The following is a 24,482-nucleotide window of genomic DNA, read 5'->3' on the forward strand; positions in this document are numbered from 1 at the left end:
GTAATTGATCTCAAGAATGCCTTTTTCAGCGTCCCAATAGATCCGGAAAGCCAATACTTGTTTGGATTTAGTTTAAATGGACGTAGCTTTAAATTCACACGCGCACCTCAAGGATTTACAGAAAGCCCCAGCATCTATAGCCAAGCACTGAAAAGAGAACTCGACAGTATCCACATGCCAGTTAACACCGCTCTGCTTCAATATGTTGATGATCTGCTGATCACCGCTAGAAGCGAACGTGAATGTGAGAAAGCATCACTGACAGTTTTACAATTTCTAGCCGAAAAGGGGCACAAGGTGTCCCCTTCTAAGCTGCAATTCTGTGTCCAGCGAGTTGTTTATCTTGGACACTCGCTGTCCAAGGAGGGAAGGCAGCTTACACCCGACCGCATTCAGTTAATAGCTAACATGCCAATACCCAAGACACAAAAGGAAGTGCGGGCTTTCATAGGCCTCACTTCATATTGTAGGCAGTGGATCCCTCAGTATGCATTTCTAGCAAAACCACTCATTCAGTTGACAACACAGGAGGCAGCCACATCGACTGTTCTCCCTTGGACTCAGGAACATACACAAGCTTTTGAAAGCTTAAAGACAGCTTTATGTCAAGCACCTGTTTTAGCAACACCATGTTACCATAAGCAGTTTACACTCTTTGTTACAGAACGCGAAGGTACTGCCTTGTCAGTACTCACACAGGAACAAGCAGGAGCACCATGTGCTTATTTTTCTAGTACATTAGATCCCGTAGCTCAGGCTTTGCCTGCATGCCTAAAATCAGTGGCAGCAACAGCTTTAGCAATCAGACAAAGCGATGCCATAGTGTTAGGACATCCATTGACAGTTCAAGTACCACATGCAGTAGAGGTTCTTGTAAATAGAACGCAAACACAACACTTGACTATAGCGCGACTTACAGGGTATGAATTAACATTGTTTCAGCCACATATAGAAATCAGACGTTGTAACACATTAAATCCTGCCACACTTTTACCTGTAATCGGAACAGACCCACTAGCTCATGATTGTATTGAAGTTATTACAATCACGACGAAACCCAGACAAGACTTGACAGATGTCCCATTGTCAGACCCAGACCTGACGTTGTATGTAGATGGTTCATGTATGAGAACAAGTACAGGAGAGTTAGTGGCCGCTTACGCAGTCACAACAGACACTGAAATCATTGAAACAAATTGCATAAATACCTTGTCAGCTCAAGCCGCAGAGCTTATCGCTCTGACACAAGCATGTATTCAAGCCACAAATAAAAAAGTCAACATATACACTGATTCACGTTATGCATTCGGAGTTGTACATGACTTCGGCGTGCTGTGGCAAGAGAGAGGTTATTTAACTTCTCACGGTGCCCACATTCAGCACGGACCCCTCATTCATGCCTTATTAGATGCAATACATCTACCCACTGCAATATCGATTATGAAATGTAAAGCTCATACGAAAGTTACTGATATCATTTCTCAAGGCAATGATCTAGCTGACAGAACAGCTAAACAGACTACTCAAACTCAAACATCCGACATGACAAAGACAATAGTCCCGACGTCAACACATTGTATGACGGTTAAAGATCCTGCTCTTGATGTAATCGATATACAGACACATGCTACACCAAACGAAATAAAGAAATGGACTGAATTAGGAGGGATTCAAACGGATCAAGGATGGATGATGAAGGAAAAGTCTGTGTGGTTCCTTCCTGATTCAATGGTCCAAGTTATAATTAACACTATACATAGTCCAGCGCATCTAGGAGAAAAAGCTATGCTAGACAGCATTCAACACATTTGGTTTAATAAACATTTACGAGCAGCAGCTAAACAAAAAGTTCGTACCTGTATGATCTGTTGTCAGTTCAACCCAGGAAAAAGCGTTCCTGTAGAACAGGGTGGATTTCAGCCTCCTGATCACCCTTTTGAAGTCCTCCAGATGGATTATATCCAGATGGAACGATGTCGAGGATTCAAATATGTTCTCGTAGTTGTCTGTGCTCTTTCCCGTTGGACAGAGGCATACCCGGTTTCAGATTACACTGCCCCGACTACTGCCAAACAGTTGGTTCGAGAATTCTTCCCACGGTACGGTTTACCACGTGTTGTCTACTCAGATAACGGCCAGCCGTTCTCATCCGAATTAATGAAACATGTTTCACTTTTGTTAGGCTATCAGTGGAAATTCCACTGTGTCCGACACCCCGAGGCAGCCGGTCTCGTAGAAAGACATAATCAGATCCTGAAAATTAGATTGTCCAAAATATGCAGAGAGAAAGGTGTCGACTGGGTAGTAGCGTTACCAGTTGCACTCTTTTACATGAGAATGGTAGCACACTCTCGAACAGGGCTATCCCCGTATGAGGTGATCTTTGGCAGACCACCAAATATGTGGGGGACGCCCGTACCACGCAAAATAACTGATATTGACTGTAATCTGCTGACAGATTACTTGGCTTCCTTGATGTCTGCACTACAATCTTGTCGTTCACAGGTAGCTGCAGCCTTTCCCGACAACACTGAGGTGAAACCCCATGACGTAATTCCGGGCGACCTGGTCCTAGTGAGGAACTTTGATCGAAAGACTCAACTGGATCCTAGGTGGAAGTCGCCGCAACTTGTCTTGCTCACCACAAGGACAGCCGTGAAGATCGAGGGCAGAAAAGGCTGGGTACATTCAAGTCATATCAAGAAATTTCATGGACTACCATCGGATGTGAATACCACACCTCGTGTGTCTTCACCCATTGACTTAAAACTCCCTTTGGTTGAAACGAGTAATTCCGAACATTATAAACTAAAACTCAGGTCTAATCAGTCAAGCAATTTGATTGTTTAAGTCCTCTCCAAGGTGAAGCGGTTGAATTGTCTCTGACATGTATCCCTTAGACCTGAATAGAGGAAAAACCCGAAAAATGTTGAAACGACATGCGTACTGTAAATCACTGCGTAGTCATTGCACAGTGACGTTATTAATTTTGTTTTTCTTAAGTCTTTTAATAATTACTGCAAGTATATTGTTGCACATATATTATCCTATTTCTAGACATGTTTACAATGTTACTGCTGAACATTCTTTTAGTGAATTACCTCCGCATGAGTTGTCTTATAGATTTGCGCTGCGCAATAACACGTTTATTAGTATGTTACATCATTCCCATCAGGTTAGCAATGCTACAAATTGCTGGATATGTGGCCGACTCCCTCCCTATCAGAATTATAAAGGAATTCTACCTCTCTTTCCATACCCGTTCACACACAACGGCTCCTGTGGAGCATGGTTTAGTTTAATTAATTCCCTAGATTCAAATTCTGCAGTTTATCAAGACAACTGGGTATGGGGAAATTTGAACTTAGTTTTACTTAAGGTCTGCTACCCTAACAAGGAGGGACTTCCCAAGAGAACAGGAACTGATCTAGAAAACGAAGTGTATGGATTAGGTAATTTTACACTTAATCTTATGATTCTAAATGTCGAATCCGAAGTTACTCCAATTTTGCCCGCTATGTCAATATTTCCAGTAAAAGGTGAATTATGTGTAAGAAAGAATGGTTCCATACATATGGGCCATAGTAGATGCACCACTGTAGTAGAATTTAGTGATCAAGGCAAGTCTACATTTAGAGCTTCTCGTCATTCCTACTTTATATGTGGTCAGACGGCATATGTACGTTTGCCTCTAGATTGGGATGGTACCTGCTACATCGGATTCCTTTTGCCACCTGTTTTCCTAGCTCCTCCTGATTATCACAGAAATACTCATTTAGTACACAATAGAGAAAGGAGAGATCTCCCAATAGTCGATTACACTGAAACAGCATGGGAAAAATACACAGATTTCAATAAAGGTCTCTTTCCCTATATAGGTACAGTTACTAATAGTAAGCTGATACGTAGATTAACTAGAACCCTTGAAGCAGTAGTGAACGAAACTATTTCCGCCTTAGGCAATTTAACAGAAGAGCAGTCTGCTATGCGGATTGTTGTGCTTCAAAATCGTCTTGTCCTTGACGTCATCCTGGCCGATAGGGGCGGAGCTTGTAGGGTCATCGGATCAAGTTGTTGCATTTTCATACCAGAAAATTCGCCATCTGTATATAAAGCCATAACTCGCCTTCATAAGATTGTAAGCCAGATACACCAGAATCCAGGCACCTGGACTTGGTCCGGTTGGTTTTGGAGTGTATTATCTACCTTTGGATGGAGGGTCCTATCCTTCCTAGGTATTGGCTTTCTCATACTATTCAGTTGCTGCTTATGCCTACAATGTGGACCAGCGATTTGTGGTCTGTGTGCCACATCGTGTATTCCAGCACCAAGATTTCATTCATCCCAGAAGAAGAAAGAAGAGCAAATGATGCTATATGAACAGATCAACGGATTGATGAAGATTGATATCTCTTAACGGGCAAGTAGGGGACAAGGAGGGAATGTGGAAATATAGATTTTTCTGATCAGTTATGTCCCCTATCTTGGACCCCAACGGTTTCATGTATGAATCACAAGTACATGTATGTTCCCTCCAGTTCCAGTTATGAAGACGCAAACACATGTGCGTCCACCGTCAACATGTCCTCTTTCAGATCCGCCATGAATAAGTCGGATATTCTATTCCTAAGTATGAAAGGCCACCGGCTTTATATGGTTCACTTATGCCATTTTACAGTTCAGGCAAGTAGGCCCTGATTCTGTCGTCAAACTCTTCTTGCCTTCTGCCTCTGAAAGCTCCAGTCTGAGCCTGCATCTGTGACCATGAACTTTGTCTCATTCCCTGCGCGGCCCACGAAGCCTGACATCAGCCTGCTGCCTGCCAAGAACTGTATTTCACCTTCGAAATTATCTGCTCCGCCCCCTGCCCGATGCATTCCTGTCTAGTAGTTTAAGTAAACATTCTTCCAGTTACCGAGCAAAGGCCCGGCTTCTCTGTCTTTATGCAAGTAATTCATAGCCCTATTATTATGGAAGATTTCTACCCACGCATCTAGTGTAGACACTTAGACGCTTGTACACGCACTAACAGTCAGTATAGTCAGTATAGAATAAGATTCTACTCTAAGAAGACCTCTCTTTTGGATAACATAGTTCTTTAAACATAGGATGTTAGATATGATTTGGGATTAGGTTGACTTGACCCTCCAGACTTCTGTCGCCACATGTAGAGCTAAATGTCAAGTCCCCTTCACCCCCTAGTTGCACGTCAATCACACGTCATGCTGCTGCGCGCGCATTTCTGCCAAGTATTTCTGCTGACATTGCGAAATTCTTTCATGGAACCACCCTATTATGACATCACATCTGATGACGTTCTTTAATCACACCCAGTTACGCCTATTTTTGCTACGCATGAATATATTATCCACACTATCAATTGTTACGCCTCTTGTATTTGCTTCACTGTAATGCCTATTGTATAAAAGTGATTAATTATCAATAATGTGTGTGCTTCACTTCCTGAACCTTCGTGGTGATGGAACTTGGAGCAACCGATTCGAATCGTCCGTTGGAATAAAGCCCATTCCGAACCTCTAATACCACGGATTCTGCCTCTTATTTACTGAGCTATTTTTATTATGTTTTTGTATCAAATTAAGTCCCGGTAATTAAATTATTTACCACAGGGTGAATTTCACTGGACTGGAAGGGGTGGATTGGAGTGGGGTGGGGTGGATAACATGGATTGGATTGGATTGAAATGAGTGGATTGGAGTGGAGTGGGGTGATTTGACTGGATTGTGGTGGATTGGATTGGAATGGGGTGGGGCGGGCTGGGTGGATTGGATTGCGTGTGGTGAACTGAACTGGGATGGGCTGGATTGGATTGGGATAGAGTGGGGTGGGATGGATTGGACAGCAGTGGGGTGGATTGAAGTGGGGAAGACTGGATGGGGTGGATTTGATTTGAGTGGGGTGGAATGAAATGGGATGAGTGGATTGTGTGGGGTGGGGTGGACTTGGGTGGGGTGGACTTGAGTGGGGTGGAAATGAATGGGGTGGAATGGAGTGAGTTGGATTGGCGTGGGGTGGGGTGGTTTGAGTGTAGTAGATTGGATTGCATTTGGGTGGATTGGTTTGGGTTGAAGTGAACTTGATTGGGGTAGATTGGATTTGGCTGGATTGGGGTGGATTGGATTGACGTGGGGTGTATTAGATTGGGATGAGGTGCATTGGATTGTAGTGGGGCAGCTTGTTTTGGATTTGAGTGGGGCAGAATGTTTTGGATTGGGTTAGGGCAGCTTGTTTTGGATTGGAGTGGGGCTGAGTAGAGCAGATTGGAGTGAGGCAGATTGTTTGGATTGGAGTGGGGTAGATTGTTTTGGATTGGAGGGGGGCAGATTGTTTTGAATTGGAATGGGGCAGATTGGAGTGGGGCAAATTGTTTTGAATTGGAGTGTGGCAGACTGTTTTGTATTGGAGTGGGGCAGATTCTTTTGGATAGAATGGGGCAGATTGCTGTGGGGCAGATTCTTTTGGATTGAATGGGGCAGATTGGTGTGGGGCAGATTGTTCTGGATTGAGTGGGGTGGATTGGAATGGAGTTGGGTGCAGTGGGTGGATTGGATTGGGGTGAGGTGAATTGGATTGGAGCAGGGTAGATTGGACTAGGCTTGATTGCGGTGGATTGGATTGGTGTGGGGTGGATTGGATTGGAGGTGGGTGGATAGGGCTGGAGTGGGTGTATCAGGGTGAAGTGGATTGGATATAAGTGGGGTGCATTGGACTGAGGAAGATTGGAGTAGGGCTGATTGTTTTGAATTGGAGTGTGGCAGACTGTTTTGGATTGGAGTGGGGCAGATTCTTTTGGATAGAATGGGGCAGATTGGTGTGGGGCAGATTGTTCTTGATTGGAGTGGGGTGGATTGGAATGGAGTTGGGTGCAGTGAGTGGATTGGATTGGGGTGAGGTGAATTGCATTGGAGCAGGGTAGATTGGACTGGGCTTGATTGCGGTGGATTGGATTGGTGTGGGGTGGATTGGATTGGAGGTGGGTGGATTGGGCTGGAGAGGGTGTATCAGGGTGAAGTGGATTGGATATAAGTGGGGTGAATTGGACTGAGGAAGATTGGAGTGGAGCGGATTGTTTTTCGACTGGAGTGGGGAAGATTGGAGTGGGCCAATTGTTTTAGATTGGAGTGGGGCCAATTGTTTTGGATTGGTTTGGGGCAGTAGGTTTTGGAATGAAGTGGGGTAGATTGTTTTGGATTGGACTAGGACTGATTGTTTTGGATTGGAGTGGGGCGGATTGTTTTGGATTGGAATGGGGCATATTGTTTTGGATTGGAGTGGGGCGGATCATTTTGGATTGGAGTGGGCAGATTGTTTTGAATTGAAATGGGGCAGATTGGAGTGGGGCAAATTGTTCTGAATTGGAGTGGGGAAGATTTCTTTGGATTGAATGCGGCAGATTGGTGTGGGGCAGATTGTTCTGGATTGGGGTGGATTGGAATGGAGTGGGGTGGACTGGGAAGGGAGTGGGTGGATTGGATTGGAGTGGGGTGAATTGGATTGGAGCGGGGTAGATTGGACTGGGCTTGATTGGGGTGGTTTGGATTGTTGTGGGGTGGGGTGGATTGGATTGGAGGTAGGTGGATTGTGATGATTAGAGTGGGGTGAATTGGGCCCGAGTGGGTGTATTAGTGTGAAATGGATTGGATTTAAGGGAGGAGAATTGGACTGAGGAAGATTGGAGTGAGGCAGATTGTTTTGGATTGGAGTGAAGCCAATTGTTTTGGATTGGAGTGGAGCAGATTGGAGCAGGGCCAATTATTTTGGACTGACTTGGGGTAGATGTTTTTGGAATGAAGTGGGGCAGATTGTTTTAGATTGGAGTGTTGAAGATTGGAGTGGGGCAGATTGTGTTGGATTGGACTAGGGCAGATTGTTTTGGATTGGAATGGGGCAGATTATAGTGGGAAGGGAGTATTGGAGTGTGGCGGACTGGAGTGGATTGGTTTGGGGTGAGTGGTTTGAATTGGAGTGGGGTGGATTGGCTTGGTCTGTGGTGGACTGAATTGAATGGAGCTGATTGGATTGGTGTGGGGTGAGGTGTATTGGCATGGATAGGAAATGGGGCAGATTGGCATGGGGTGGATTGGGGTCTACTGCACGATTATGCCTTAAAGCATAATTTCAGAAATTACACTGAAGAAACAATGTCACTTTGCAATAAAATAATCCTCATCTTTTGAGAACAGCGGCCACAAGCAAAAACAAAAGAAAACATGAGTGTAAAGTGAGAAAAGAAGACTTGGCAAAACAAAAGAAAGTTAACTATAAAAAATAAATCTTTGCAATTTTGTTTGTGCTGGGCACATTTTTGCCAGTCACGTGCCTTCTGTTTGCAGGGCACTAAAAGTTAAACAGAACAAAATAGTACCTCAATCACATCGGGAGCAGCGGACGGGCACTGAAGTTGAATCAATGAAGAGAGAGGAGCGTAAATGATGTTAGGCCTGCCTTGATGAATTACAAGGCTGTAAAGAAGAGTGCCATGCAAGCCAACAAATGGTAAGCAATGGGCCGGCTCCAAGCCCTTTTTGTTAGAAAAAGTGTCTCGCCAGTGAGCGCATGCTCTCACTGACTCAACCCTAAAAAGGGGAGCTCAATCTGATGTCTACCTTAAATTAATCGAGCAGATGACTGGTGTATGAATCTGAGCCTTATTTGGGGAGAATGCTTTAGAGCTGCAGTCCTCCCGCTTGCCACACACACTCTATTTCGAATTGTGAAAAATGCTGAGTTACCATGGAGGGGCATCTACTGGCGAAAGCCACCTACCCAGCAGGTAGTCTGCCACAAGGCTGCTGGATCACAGTGGCAGTCGTCCAGCCTGTCAATCATTTCCCCTGCCCATGTCCATCATGCGAGACATGGCGGAAACCCCCCCATGCTGGACACAGCAGAAATGTGCAGGAAAAAAATTCTCCTGCATTTTGGGAGTTTGCTTTCGGTGAACAAACAAACGGTTGCTCAGCGAGCGCTATAAACATGAAGGAAACCACTACGGCAGCATCTTTGATCGCTGCAGAGATCCCCTCAGATATGGGTGGGGGATCTCTTAATATAACAGGTGGCCTTCTGCCTCGGGAGCGGATGACATCCCTCCTTTGACCTGGTAGAGCTAAATATAACACTTTGTATTTTATTAAATGGGTTTTCAGATTTTTGTGTTGGGACTGCAACCTTTTGTGGTACCTATGGCGTAAAGCTATCATTATTGAACACCAGCGAAACTTCAACTCATGTTTCATTCACGCCACTCTCTTCTCCACTTTTTAGTTTCTAGATTCCTAAACAGGAGTTTAGGTGAAGCAGTTATTTTGATTTTCCATTGTGGGACCTATTTCCTCATCTCATGCACCAGTGCAACTGTACGCCAATCTTCATTGATAACTGCTCTTTAGAATTATTTGCATAAGAGAAGCCACACTTTGCAAGGCACGTCTCAGACTATGGTACTTATTCGCATCAGAATAAAAAAGAGTCGAGGAAGAAACTGCAAGGAACACTCCTCCCTGCAATATTACATTTTGTCAGGATTATAAAGTATTTTGTAAGTAATTAATGATGGTTTAATAAGGATTTGATGTTGACTACATGCCTCCTATCTCAATTTGTTTAACTATTGTTTTATGTTTAGAGTCTGAAACAGAGTGACATAATTTGAGGATAATTTTAACCGACCAAGAAGATGCCCTACAATGAGATATGAGTGGTCCAATTGTCATAAATAGAACACCTTTATCCAAACAGCGCCAAGCAAAGGATTGCATGTTGCTATGAGCAGGTCTATCAATCCAATTTCTGGCTTCTTTCCTCACCTCGCCTCTCCTCGCGACCAAGATCTGTAACCTTGCTGGCCAGCCGAGCTGTGCTACCAGGCCGCTGAGTCCACTCACCGTGGTATCTGCCCTAGCCACACCTGTATACCATCCCAACAGCATCCTAGGATCAATGTGCCGATGCCCAACCTCCTAGATGTTTCCTCAGGTTAGTGTGTTCACTGACTGTAGCCTTCTCAGACACACCTGCCCATATCATCTGACCGTCAGATCAGGGTACCGTATTCACAACTTTACAATACCAAAAGTTGTCCTGAAGGTCAGCAAAACCACTCACCTTAAAGTGTAGGATGCCTGTGTCCTCGAAAACCACATCCAAATTTAGTTTCATGATGTCCTTAGGCATAAACGTAGCCGTGTTGCGAATCAGGGTTGCGTGGCACCCCGTGTCTGTGCTTATTGGGTTCTCCATTGTGTAACTGGGGTAGTTGGTAGGGAAGAAGCACGAAGGCTGTCCCACTCTGGAATCCCCCATAGCAGTAGAGTAGCAGCAGCCACGGGCTTCACACTGGCCCTGGGTGAGCTTCTTCTCAGGAGCACAGTCAAACCTGCTCTCGGGGGAGATGGTGCATTGGAGGGGACCTACAGGTGCAGACCCATTTGCTTCAAGCATATCCTGACTCGTCTCCACTTCCTCAAGGCCCACTTGGAGAGCTCTGGTGTCCATGAATGATTCCTGAGCAGAGAAGCTCCAGTTGATGAAAGCAAACATCGAGACAACCATGACCATCAAGATGGAAAACATCAATGTCACAAAGCATGGGGCTCTTCGACTGCGAACCGACATGGTCTTCCACAGCGGAGAACCATACACAGACATTTCTCAGGTTGGTTAACCTGGAAGAAAAACGGAACATTTTAAGAACAGGCTTAGGCAGTGAGAAATAAATCATTAACAAAACACAATAGACACAAGTTGACCAAACACTGATTGTGACATGACATTGTTAAACCCATACCAGTACACCGTGATAATTAGGCAATGACTATCCATGTTCACGGTACACCTCAATAATACTGACAGTTGGGTGCAGTATGCTGCTACTCACATGCTGAGAGGATTAGGAGAAATAAACGAGCACCACTGACTGTCACACCATACACCCTGAGGAATATTCAGTGCAGTACCACTCTTTTGCACAGTAGTGTGTGCTTACATCCCTCTGCCTCTGACATCCAGAGCTGGAGCATGCCGCCAGCTGAGGACCGTGGAATGCAGCCTTAAGGTAACACGTGTCCATGAAGACCAGAATTTTAGGGGCTAAAATCAGTTCTGCTATCCGGACCCTTGACTTTGAAATATGATGTGCATTGTCCTTAATGACCAGCACATCTCTTTAAAATGAGAGTGGGATCTAGGTGGGCAACCGACCAGAGAGAGGTCTGCCCCCCTGGAATATTAGGGAATCGGAGCAGTCAAACAACTAATGCGATGAGGTTCTAGTTTTGTAAGTTAAAAGATCCAGGGACTATATGTGATGTACACCTGTTGCTATAAAAGTGACCTTTTCACTCAAATCCAGTGTCAGTGGTCTGTGCTGCTCCCCTCTTCCCAAAATGAGTTAGAGAATTTGCATTTCTGGGCCCATATAATACATTGTGCCCCATATGCCCATGGACCACCCAGACATCCTCCTGCAGGCGGGTGCAGTCACTCACCGCACCCGCCTTCTAGGGGATCTCTAATCCTCTTTTGAACGGCAGACTGGTTGCCACCTGCACAGTGAACTACAGAGCAGCTTTTAAGCAGCTGCTCCGTATTTCACTTGAATGATCTGCCCACTGCCCCCAGGGCAGCACGAGTTCACGGCTGCCCTGGGGGCAGTGCATTCATTCTGATATTGCACATTTCCTATGTTTGCACCCGATGCACCTTTTGAAAAGTGCACCCGGGCGCAAACAAGGAAACAAGGAAAATGGTCTCTAGCCATATTACGACTCCGGGTCTGTAATATGGAGTGCCTCAGGGGGCAACAACCATGTGCACCAGCTTCGTGCACCCCTCATACACTTTGGTAGTGCGGCTCCTTCTGTAATACAGATTGCACTGGTACTACATGTGAGCCAGTGCTATCTCAATAGGGCATTCCATCATTTGCATAGGGGAGGGCCCCATGCAAATTAGGCAATCTCTTTTCCTCTGCGCTGCACCCTATTATGGACGAGGGAGAAAAGGCAAAGAAGCTGTCAGAAGGCATAATTAAAGTGTGCCACAAACAGGTGAGGCACTGTTAGTGCGCCTCCTCATGGCAGCCCTCTGTAGGGGGTCAAGAGGGTCCTATGGACCCCCCCAGGCATCCCCTTGCAGGCAGATGCAGTCACTCACTACACCCGCCTGCAAGGGGGTCTTTCTCCCCTTTTAAAAGTACAGGCGGTTTGCCGCCTGCTCAGTGAGTCACTGAGTGGCTGCTTCAAAGGTGCTTCATATTTCACTTGAATGCGCTGACCCAGGGCAGCACAAGTTTGCGGCTGCCCGGAGGGCAGGGTGTTCAGCATAATAGGGCACACGTTCTCTGTTTGCCCATAGCGCATGTGTTTGAAGGTGCACTGTGGTGCAAACAGGGAAAGTGTGCCCAATATGTAATAGGGCCCTTGGTGCCTTGCTGAGCACAGGAAAATATGAGCAGAGGCCTTCAGTTCCTTTGTGAATCGGGAGGCTGCGCTGATGCACCCGATTGAGCATAGAAGCTTGAGATAAATCCAATGGGATTTCGGTTAAAAAATGCCAGTACCAAATTCGTCACCAACACTAGTAGTCATGGCGGCAGTGGCCCCCCCACGTCAAAAGGAGTATCATTTTAGATCACTTGACCCACCCAAAATAGACAAGCAATCTAATGGTGAGCAACATGTCAAAATCCAATGGATCACTTGTCAGGTGACTTGTGCCACCACAGATCTCCTACACCAGAAGACATCCTGGGATTACCTGGAGCAAGTGTAAAGGAGGAGACTGCTACGGACTTTCATCCCTAAATTCTGTTCACAGACAAGAAGAGCACACTTGAGGTAAAAACAAACCAGAACAGTGAGTGGATTATTTTGAGATCACACACGTTGTTTACTTTACATTCTTTTACTTCTTAACCCCTTTGGTGCTCATGACGAAATGGCTCTGTCATGAGCACCAGTGCTTGTGTACGCATGACGGAACCATTCCTTCATGTGCACACTAGCACTAAATCCCTCAGCAGAGGGATTTACTTTTTTTTTTTTTGCCTCGGGAGGTGGGGAAAAGCTTTCCCAACCCCTGCAAGGCATTTTTTTTATTTTCAATGCAATGGTGATTGCGTGCTCTGCGCGCTCATGCCACTACATTGAAAATGAAACTGAAACTTAGTTTCAGTCTCACTGTCTCAGCCCCCTGAGCACCGAAACACACGGGAGGGATATCATGGTGGTACCCCTTCCTAGTGGATCCCAGCTTGGGGCTTGCCGCGTGAGGGCCTACCTAGTGGGTGCGATCCCCAAGCACCTACTAGACACCAGGGAGAGGGGGAGCGGCTCCTTGGGCAAGGGCCTTTGCTCCCCGAATTCCAAATGGGCGCATTTAGTCTTTCTGCCCCCCAGGAGGCAGATGGAGGCAATAGCCCCATATCTGCCCCAAGGGGGGCAGAAAGCCCACTAGGCACCAGGAATTCAGGTTTTTTTAATATGTAAGTGTGGGGGATGCCCACAATGGGCATGACAATGTCCCCACCCCCCAAATAATTGCCACAGTCTTTCTGCCCCCTCCAGTACCGATGGGGGAAATCGCGCCTTATCTGCCCCCCGGGGGTGGGGGGGGGGGGCAGAAAGCCCAGTAGGCACCAGGGATTATTTTCTTTCAAAGTTCAGGGTGGGGGCTGCCAAAAGTGGCCATGCCAATGCCCTCAACACCCCCAAAAAGATGGCCACATCCTTACTGACCCCCCCCCCCGAGGAGGGCAAAAAGCCCACCAGGCACCATGGATTCTTTTTTTCAAAGTTCAGGGGTGGGCGCTGCCCAGAATGGGCATGCCAATGCCCCCCCCAAAAAAATGCCCCAGACTTTTTGCCATACCAGGAGGTAGATGGGGGCAATAGCCACTGGTCTGCCCCATGACGGGGGAAGAAAGCCCACTAAGCACCGGGGATTTTTTTAATACTTAGGAGTGGGAGCTGCCCAGAATGGGCATGCCAATGCCATACCCCAAAAACAAATTGCCACAGTCTTTCTGCCCCCCCTCGGGAGGCAGATGGGTGCAATAACCCCTTATCTTCCCCCTCCCAGGGGGTCAGAAAGCCCACTGGGCACCAGGGATTTTATTTTTATTAGGTGTACGGGTGGGGGTGCCCAGACTGGGCATGTCAATGTCCCCACCCCTCAAGAAAATGTGCCACAGTATTTCTGCCCCCCCAATAGGCAAGACGTGTTTTTTTCAGTTAAATTTGAGGTTTGCAGGGAATTCTGGGTAGAATAATGTTTGAGGATCCACGCAAGTCACACCTTCCTGGACTCCCTCATGTATCTAGTTTTCAGAAATGTCTGGGATTGGTAGGTTTCCCTAGATGGCTGCCGAGCCCAGGATCAAAATCGCAGGTGCCCCCCTCGCAAAACAAGGTCTATTTGTAATCAATAATTTTGAAGTCTCCAAAGTACGTTTTGGGCAATTTCCTGTCGCGGGCACTAGGCCTTCCAACACATATGAGGTATAATTGTTGTCGGGAGACTCGGTGGAATGCTGGGTGCGGGGAATTTGCTTGCTCCAAAAAGATTCCAGTACTTTCCATCACAGAAATGTGAGGAAAATATGATTTTTTGGGCAAAGTTTGAGGTATGCAATTGATTCTGGGTAACAGAACCTAGGGAGAGCCACACAAGTCCCCCCATCCTGGGTTCCCCTAGGTGTCCAGCTTTCAAAAATGCATAGGTTTTCTAGGTTTCCCAAGGTGCCGGCTGATCTAGAGTCCAAAATCCAAAGCAAGGCATATTGCAAAAAAAAAGGGTCAGTCATCCTTGGAAAAATGTTATGCGTCCACGTTGCATTTTGGGACGTTTCCCGTCGCGGGCACTAGGCCTACCCACAATAGTGAGGTATAATTCTTATTGGGAGACTTTGGGGAATGCCGGGTGTGTGGAAGTTTGTAGATCCACACAGATTCCAGAACTTTCCATCACAGAAATTTGGGGAAAATGTGTTTTTTTTACAAGGTTTGCAAGGGATTCTGGGAACCAGACGCTCTTGAGAGCTGCACAAGTCACTCCATCCTAGATTTCCCTGGATGTCTAGTTTAAAAAAATGTATAGGTTTGCTAGGTTTCCTTAGGTGCCAGAGCTGCTAGGCTCCAAAATATACAGCAATGGGTGGGGGGGGCGGAGCTTGCTCGCGACCAAGCTGGCCGCTTGAGCTGAGAGCTCCGCAACACCATTAACCTATCCTGCATTTATCCGGCAACTGAGCTCCTCACGGACCGCACAGAAGCGATCCCCTGATCTCTGACACCCTGCGGCCCAGGCTGGGCGAAAAACTGAATTCCGAGCTGCTCCCTGGGCGCCATTACAGTCCCTGTCGCCGCGGTATCAGACGGGCCTCGATCCCCGAACTTGGGTCGGAGCGCGAGCTGGCACGCGCCTGCTGGTGAGGCTGCGTGAGGACGGAGGTGCACAGATCTTGTTGGCCCACGATCCCGCGGGGGCTTGGTGAGTGGAGCAACGCCACCCCTGAAAATCTGTGAGGCAGCCTCCCTTGACGAACGGGGCTGGCGCTGTGGTGCAGATTGTTGGGCCAGACGGGCCTCGCTTGCTGAGGCTGCATTAGAGTGGAGGCCGGAGAGCTCCCGGGTGCGCTATTGTGGGAGTACGATACCGAGTGAAGCCTGACGATACATGGCCCTGCGGAGTCCTGATACGGGGAGGGGTGCTTACCGCTGCTGGGTCCCCCGAGGATCGGAGCCCCCCCCCCCCCCCGGTTGCTGAGCTACGCTGCGGGTGCCCTAGGTGAGTGGGACATCATCGACGGGGAATATTGTTGGCCTCAGTCGGGCAGCCTGAGGACTGGGCCTTTCTGAGCACCTGCTGCCTTGCCTGGATCTCCGGGCGCATGAGGGAGCTGATTAGAGGGTGCCGCCAGTGGTGTCTCTACCCCCTCCACGCAACAGGTCCCTGAGATCCCCTGGTGGTCTGACTGGACGGCGGTCGCCTTTTTGAGATGGCGGGCTGCTTGATCTGCTTGCTGTATCTGAAGAGGTGAGGAGCTTGCCTGGTGGTAGTTTGCTGAGATTTCTGGGGGTCCCTCGTTGGCATTACGCGCTGTGTTACTGAGGGTTTCGGGTCTTTCAAATGTTAGATAGGATATTTGTTTGATCGCCAACATGGTGTGGCACTGCTTACTTCTGACTGTCATATGTTATTAATGATATGCGCAATATGTCAACGTCTCTGGCTTGTTATTCATAAATTTAATAAACATATTAATAAAAAAATATATATATATACAGCTCGGGGGAGGTGGCCAAGATGGCGTCTCGTAAGAACGCAGTTGCTCAGCTCTCCCCTCCCACCGGGTCTGTTTCCGCACTTTTAGCGGTGGAAAGGGCACCGGAGTCTGCATGGGTGGTTGAGGGAGAGCAGCGGCACATTCTGGGAGGCTGCAGAGAGTCAGGTCCCCGGGAGAGAGGCGGTATCGGGTACGCGACGGAGCGGCCTGAGATGCGCCCGGAAACCTGGGAGAGGCCACGGCGGTGAGCCTTGAAGAAAGGGCGCTTGGGCAAGCTTCCTAGCGGTCCCCCGGAGCTGTGCAAAGGGGCCGCCACCGTTAAGCAACGTCTTCAGGGCAGCGACATCAGCCGCGTGCACTGTCACCGGCCATGGAGGTGAGGCTTGACTGCGTGAACTACGCAAGGTCGGGCCTTCGCCTCAGCAGCACTCTACTAATGAAGCCGAAGGCCGCGCCAAGTGCGCAAAGAGCCCATACTTCTGCCTAGCCTACAAAGACTCCCCCCCTCCCCCAGGCTAGAGGAACGACAATCTTCTTGGGAGAACAGCTAATAGCCTCCTGGGACCCAGGGAGGCATTTGCAAAAGACCACATGCCCCGCCGGAAGAGATATAGCAGGGGACCCCGGCCTCGCAGGCTCTGACGGGCTTTCAAGTCAGCCACTCACTGGACGCCTCTGTTGTTGCCCACACCTGCTGCATGCATAATCTGCGCAGCCCCCCACCCATAAAACTCTCCCCCCGAGATCACGGAGAGACAGAAGGACCCTACAGGAGGACATCTCAAAGCCTTTTTAAAGCTTTAGGAGGGAGCGCATATAGTCCACTTACCCCTGCTGGAGGAGAGGCTTGCTAAGAGGCTCCACCGACCCAGATGGTACTGGGGCATTGGGGGCATCAACGTACTCGGTGGCACAAGCGTTCTCAACAAGGGAAGTGTACAGGAGCACTCCTGCCCTCAGCTTCAAGTCTGCCTCTCGCACCATCACGTCGGATTGGTGAGATTACACCCAGATCACGGATCCAAATAAGAGGTAAGAGTGGTGGTGGGGCAGGGGCAAGATAACGGTGTGACCGAGAGGTCTTGACGCAGAGCCCCTGGTGGATTACTGAATACACCCCCCTCACTGGTGACCGAAGAGGGGTGAGTCCATCGCGATAGAGGCGTACGGCCAGGGGAGATAACATCGAAATAGCGATAGCTAACAGCACCTCACCATTACTGGGACCACACTGCATCGACCCGTCTGCTGGGCCTCTTGCTTCAGGCCTGCACCCATACAGAGCGGCACCACAGTGGCGGCAAAATGGCGACCTCAAAAGGCAAGAAAGATAGATCAGTGAAAGACTTGTTGCTTAAACCAGCGGCACAGCAAGCAGAGGGTCCGCCAGCAGCAAAGCACTCGGACGAGGCTGAGGGCGGTGAGGGCCCGGTCAGCCGATCTTTCATGGAGTCGCTGTTCTCTTCACTCCATGAGGATCTGTCCACCATGAAACGTGAGTTATCAGCAGACATGAGGGAAATCCGACGTAATGTGGACTCGCTGGGGAAATGGATCAACACCTTACAGAAGCATGAAGCAGGTTGAGACGAAGAACTCGAGCACCTACAGCAGGAAGTCCTCAAACTGCAAGAACAGAACTTGGCCCTCTAGGCCCACACAGAGGACTTGGATAACAGGTCCCGGCGGAATAATATTCGCATCCACGGCAAGGCCCAGGGCGAGAGGTACGGTGACATCGAGGCACTAGTGGTAGGCCTCTTCTGCTACATTCTGAAAGAATCATCCGAGTTCACCATCAAATTGGATCGCACCCACAGAGTGGGCCCTAGGAGAGTGGCCCCCTCTCCCCCAGTGGATATTCTGACGTGTGTGCATCATTTTCAGTTAAAGGAGCGGATCCTCCGAGAGGTTCGGCATGGCACGGACTTCACCTATGAAGGCTCAAAGCCTACGTTATTCCAAGAATTGGCAGCCTCCACCCTACTCAAGCGCAACACTTTCCGCCCGATCGTGTCTTACCTCAGAGATGCTGGTATTAAATACTCCTGGGGATACCCCTTTAGACTGATTTTCCATTTCAAGGGGGAACTGAGAAAAATCCGATCCCTCTCCATTGCTCATAAACGGCCTCACTACACAAGTCACCCCTCCTAGATTTCCCTGGATGTCTTGTTTTAAAAAATGTATAGGTTGGATAGGTTTCCCTAGCTGCCGGCTGAGCTAAGGTCCAAAATTCAAAGTTAGGCAAATTGCAAAAAAGTGGTCAGTTTTTACTGAAAAAATGTGGTGTTGACGTTGCGTTTTGGACCATTTCCCGTGGCGGGTCCTAGGCCTACCCACACAAGTGAGGTACCAATTTTATCGGGAGACCTGGGGGAATGCTGAGTAGCTGGAAGTTTGTGGCTTCCTGCAGATTCCAGAACTTTCCATCACAGGATTGTGAGGAAAATGTTGTTTTTTTTGGACAAAGTTTGAGATTTGCAAGGGATTCTGGGTAACAGTAACCTTGTGAGAGCCACACATGTCACCCATCCTGGAATTCCCAGGGTGTCAGTTGTTGAAAATTCACAGCTAGACACAAACAAGCATTGGCATAGCCAATAGGTCTCGCCTTTGGGACCTTATAAGTATTTAGCTATGCAACAGTTGATGTTGCTTAACCAAGGATATTGTGCTGCATAACTAAATACTTATAAGGTCCCAAAGGCGAGACCTATTGGCTATGCCAATGCTTGTTTTGGTGGGGGTGGGGAGGGGGGATAAGAAAGCTTAGTGGGTGTTTTTTTGTTTTCAACTAGAGGGGTTGTAATAACGGTAGAGATAGGAGAAGTGGGGGTGCCTGTAACCGCTGTGCGTGTATTTTCTTTGCGTTGGACCTTGATTTGTTGTAGTTGATTTTTATTATTCTGGCAATAACGACAGAGCCGTACACCTAGAAGCCTTCCTCCTCCTTCGAAAGCTTCGCTCGACACTGGCCTCTGCGCTCGTTTTAAAGATGCGTTCGATAGCCACCTTGTAGTTGCGGAGTCCTTGTAGTAGGGAGTGCCGGGCCGGCATCTGGTGTGTGTTTGATATATGCTCCGAGCCCCCACGAAGATGCTTGGTGCCAGCGCATCTCGAGGCAGGGGGCAGGGGGCTTTTACTTGAGTCGAGCGCTACGAGATCACCGTGCTGTTCTCAAATACCCCGTCAGAGAAGCATTCTTGAATGCATTAGCCAACTGCACGTGTGCCAAAGAGCTCGGCAGCAGTGTGTGGCAGACACAAGGCTTATCAAGACGTGAGTGATGAATGTAGCGCAGCAGAGTTCAGCGCTTAATCCCGCAGTGACACCCTACAACCACCCGTTAGTAGCTTTTATCCTGTGCTGCTGGAAGAAGTGGGACCTGTTTAAAACGGACGCCCATGCGCATCCCTTCCAGGGTTTTACTCCCTCCTGGGTTCTAATCTGGGGCCCGCGTGTGTTTGGAGATGGTGTTGAGAGCAGGGCATTGCTCACACCAGCTGCACCTCGCAGCCGCACCACCGCCAGGCTGCTGCAAACGCCCTGTGTGAATGTAAAGCCCCTGGTGGGAGTCAGACAAGCAGGAAGTGGGATAAGGGAGGGGGTGGCAAATGGTAAGCACTTTCGCGGCCGCTTTGATGTTCTCAGTGGCTGCACGGCTCAATGAGAACATCAAAGCGGCCGCGAAAGTTATCAGGCAGGCTGACAAATGGTGCGCGCGCCCGGCGCACATGCACTGTAGTTGGAGGCCTGAAAAGCCACTAGTCTGCACTTCCAAATCCCGCTTACTAAAACTCTCGCCAGAGCAGCGCTAAAGCTCTAGCTCAGGCGAGACCTAAAAAGGGTCCGTTTTCACTGGAACAATGTGATGTGTCCATGTTGCGTGTTGAACCCTTTCCTATCGCAGGCACTAGGCCTACCCACACAAGTGAGGTACTATTTTTATCAGGAGACTTAGAGGAACACAGAATAGTAGACAAGTGTTTTTACCAATTGAGTTTCTTTGCATTTCTGCCTTCCAAATGTAAGACAATGTGTAAAAAATAAGTCACTTTGAAAAATGTCCTCTAATTCACATGATTGTATGGGTAGCCACAATCTTGAAGATGTGGAAATACCCACTGCTTCGAAACTCTATATTTTGTTGCTATTTCGGAAATATATACGTTTCCTTGATATCTATTTTTCACTTTATATTTTACCCACAATGAAAAACCATTGCAAGACGCAGCTTGTTTATTGGCTCTGGGTTCCTCGGGTTCTTGGTGAACCTACAAGCCCCGCAACCAGAAAGGTCCAACGTACTTATCAATATATTGCTTTCAAAAATCTGAAATACTAGAAGAAGTTACAGGTGAAAACGTTGGCACAAATGGCAGTTTTTTAAATTTAAATATTTTTTTATTTTTTGTTAGTTTCTATAGAAAAAGCTTAAAGGATGTACACAAAGGACCCCTTGCTGAATTCAGACTCTGGGATCCATTATTGGTTTCATACCCATTTCTACTTGAACTTGTTTCTCCAGATTCAAAGACGACTGCTTCGGCTGTTACACCACATCCTTTACCTTTGTCCCCGCACTCCATACGAGTGCATGTGTTTAAACTCAGTCTCCTCTTTTTATTTTTGTATGTCGAGCCTAGTGCAGCATGCATGCGCTGCCCTATGGGAGGCTTCTTGTGAGCACTCCAGAGCACTCCAAACTTCTCCGTCTGGCTAGGACTTCACCCACGCATTAGTTTGGTTGTTGCCTGTGTCATTTATTTTTCATAGCCTGCAAATGGCTAAAGGCGGGCACATGTCCCACCACTTTAGTAAAGGTTCACTCCCACACCGTTTTGCTTGCGGGAGCGAGTAGCGGCACGCAGGGTGGCAGCTGCATTCCTTACAGTGCGCGCGCACCACTCGCGGTCTTCTTGTTTTTCTTCTTCTTCCTTACAGCGCGTGCGCTCCACTAGCGGGAAGATGTTCTTTATGTTAGGCGTGTTGCCCATAAGCGATCTCTGCTTGAGGATCGGCTTGTTATTTATTCCTGCGACACGCCTCCCCTGCGTCTGGCCGAATGGGTTGCCCTAATCCACGCACAGCTACTGCTTATTTTATCTTCTGAAAGACATTAAAACCAACACGGTCCCTCACCCAGAGAGTCTGTGAAGGAAGCGGCCATGCTTTTTTTTTGTTTCAATCTAGGAGTCTCACTGAAACACTAGTTCCAGAGGCTGATCAATAGATTTTATTGTAGCCCTCGCGGTCTCTAAGGGCTCCCAGACCTTATGCCGGCTAAAAATAGTCTTACTCCTGCAGCCGACGGAACCTTGACCCGCGAAAACCCATTCAGACCCTATCTGACACATCCAATCAGTTAAACGTCGCAGACACGCTCCTGTCTGGGTTTCAGTAGAGGCGTCCGGCTGCAAGAGGGCACTTTCTGGGCGAGGGAGCACTACATGAGCTGTTGCTATTCGGAGTGTGGTTATGCGGGCGGTCTCCTTTACCGGCCCCTCTCTCGTAAGCCAGCCGTCCGTTTCCTGCAGGGATCATCGAAATTTTGGTAGTTTGTTGATGAACGAGCGACTTATATACTTTAGCACACAATGTTCTTTTCCCTGACAAATGCATTCAGAGCTTTTACCACATGACCGCGTTTGCATCTTTTGCGTGTCTGTACCCCCAAACAACAAAACAAAGAAACGCATTTTTTTTTACTGCTTGTACTTGGAGATAACATATCTTAGCCACGCATTGTATAAAACACTGATTGTTCACAAATACAAATATATAAGCGGTATTAGTTGATGTTAAGCTTGTGAAAGTTCACCCAAATCACTAACACACAGCAAATATGGCTGTAAGGTGTAGACAGAGTTCTTACAGGACGCAATTAATCGGTGTTCTGCTGCAGCCAATAACACATCCCACAGGTAAGACCTATTGGCTATGCCAATGCTTGTTTTATTTTGCACTTTAATATAGTGCCAACTCGACCCAATGGTATCGCCATGATTTACATGAGGAGCCAGTTGCATTACAATTGGACACATTCATTTTTATATAGGGAGAGATTAAGTGATTTGTCCAGAATCAAAGGATGTTGTCCCGCCGAGACAAATAGGAGGGGGGGGGGGGGGGACATGTGTGTGCTGGGAGCGGGAGAGAAGGGTTGCCGAATTGTGTGAGCAGAAACTGCTCCAGCCATGGCGAAAACACCAATCTTGTGCATAAACATTTTTGCACTCTACAGTTTGTCTGCCCCAAGCTTGAATTTAGCGCAAATGTAAATCGGTTGATGGCTGCGAAAACTTGCACATGGTGGCAATTACTACTTACACCTTCACTTCAAAGCATCATGGCGTCCCTCTAATCAAGGTTGTTGTATTAATAGCCACTGAACATGTTAACCTTGTTCTGGTAATGTGCTGCTGTATAAAAACCCGCCATGAAAATGCAATTACTAGGTTTTTCCTGCAACTTGTATTTACATGCTAATTATAAAATGGATGGCGAGGTAGCCTGGTCTTTCTACCACTAACCAGGAACGTCATGGCGATTAGCTATCGATTTGCACAACAGTAAAGACTCTGAGGGTTCCCAAGGGGCGGGACCACGCACACCTTTAATAATTCCATTAATAACTGGAACAACATTCGAGTCTAGAAATATAGTTATGGCAAATCACAACGACCTCACTACAGCATTAGGAATGCGAGCACTGACAAAGCCAATAGTTTTCACTTTAGAATGCTTGTATTGTGAGGGCATAGCATGCCACCATTTTAGAAAGGAAACTTCTGCCGGCTCGGAAAACTCCGATATTTACAGGCGCTTGCTGCTCAAGTTGGGAGAAGCTGGACACTGAGCTAAACGGAGTTACAACATTATTAGCAGCGGTTTTATTTATTTTCGGCATGTATTGCACTGAAATGTAAGCATCAGGAGATTAATGTATGCATGCATGTTTTTGTCCATATTTAAAGCTCTCTAAATAATTAGCTGTTTGTATTAACATGCCCTCAACATTCCAGCCCCATTCCGAGTAAAGGCACCAATGTAACAATTGCCTTTTGTAGTGTCTGACATTACGACGACACAAAATAGGGCCTTAAGAGCTTACCTAAAACTTGTTGATGCAACCTGCAACTAGCATATTATGTCGTGAACACCATCTTTAAAACTATTGTAATTTTTCTTTTATTCTTCACTGGTTGGCATAAGTGCTTTAGCACATTCATTCATTCATAATAACTGAGGGATACCGATAACGCAGGTTAGATTTGTCTTAGTGATTTACATCAGAGAAGCATTCACATTTGATTTTCAAAGATTCCCGGCTGCGGACTGGCAGTTAACGCGGAACTCAGCAAAGTGCAAAAAAAAACTCTGCCGTCAGCGGCAGAGTACCATAGAAAAATGCTGTTTGCGGTCATTGCACAGTGCCTGATGCTTGCCCGCACTGTGCAATCATTGCGAACAGCACCATGCACAGAACAAGCTTTCCTTTTCTGCCGTTCGTGTAAATTTTTACTCGAGGAGCAGCTTTCTCAACGCGAACGGGCAGTTTCTCAACGCGAGTGCTCGTGAGCATATGCGACCACTGGCAATGAGAAACCTGACCCCCCTGCTTTGAGAAATCTCACCGGTAGGTTGATTTTCCATGCTCGCCAACTTGATGTTGACGAACGCGAACAATGAAAAATCTTGCCAGGAGGTTGATTTTCCTCGCTCACACTCGTCAACTTGACATTGACAAATGCGAGTGAGGAAAAAAATTACGCGAGGTGGAGTTTTTCGGATCTCCGCGACTTCGCGTAATGGGGAGTTTGGAAAACTCAGCAAACTCCTTGAGCGGAGTTCACTGCCCAGGCCTACTGGCAATCCTAAACTGAAGCCCTCTTCCCCTACCTGCTCAGCCCCCACTCCCAGCGCACTGAAAACCTGCTTTCAGCTCTGCAGCAGAAGGCGCTGATCCGGTCAGCGCAATTGTATAGCTTTGACATGAAAGAATTCTTCTTAGTGTCTCGGACTGTGTGTCACAATGACAAAAGGGAAATAACTTGCTAAAAATCATGAGTCCTATCAAGTGTGATTTATATCTATTTTTTGGATTTTGTGTTGAATCCAGCTTCTGCGTAAATACATTGGGGCTTATTTATAAGCCCCTTGCGCCGCT

At 47.5% G+C, this 24,482-nt stretch overlaps 1 protein-coding gene across 1 annotated transcript in view; it reads right to left on the reverse strand.

Annotated features, from left to right (window-relative positions):
* Positions 1 to 24,482, reverse strand: part of GAA (alpha glucosidase) — a 467,310-nt gene that overhangs the window by 416,493 nt on the left and 26,335 nt on the right. The window contains exon 2 of the mRNA XM_085617437.1: positions 10,129 to 10,688. Within this exon, the coding sequence (XP_085473563.1) occupies positions 10,129 to 10,671 (543 nt within the window). The 5' untranslated portion in view covers positions 10,672 to 10,688. The remainder of the gene's footprint in view (positions 1 to 10,128; positions 10,689 to 24,482) is intronic.

The sequence above is a fragment of the Triturus cristatus genome, chromosome 7 (assembly GCF_964204655.1).
Source record: "Triturus cristatus chromosome 7, aTriCri1.1, whole genome shotgun sequence".
NCBI lineage: Eukaryota > Metazoa > Chordata > Amphibia > Caudata > Salamandridae > Triturus > Triturus cristatus.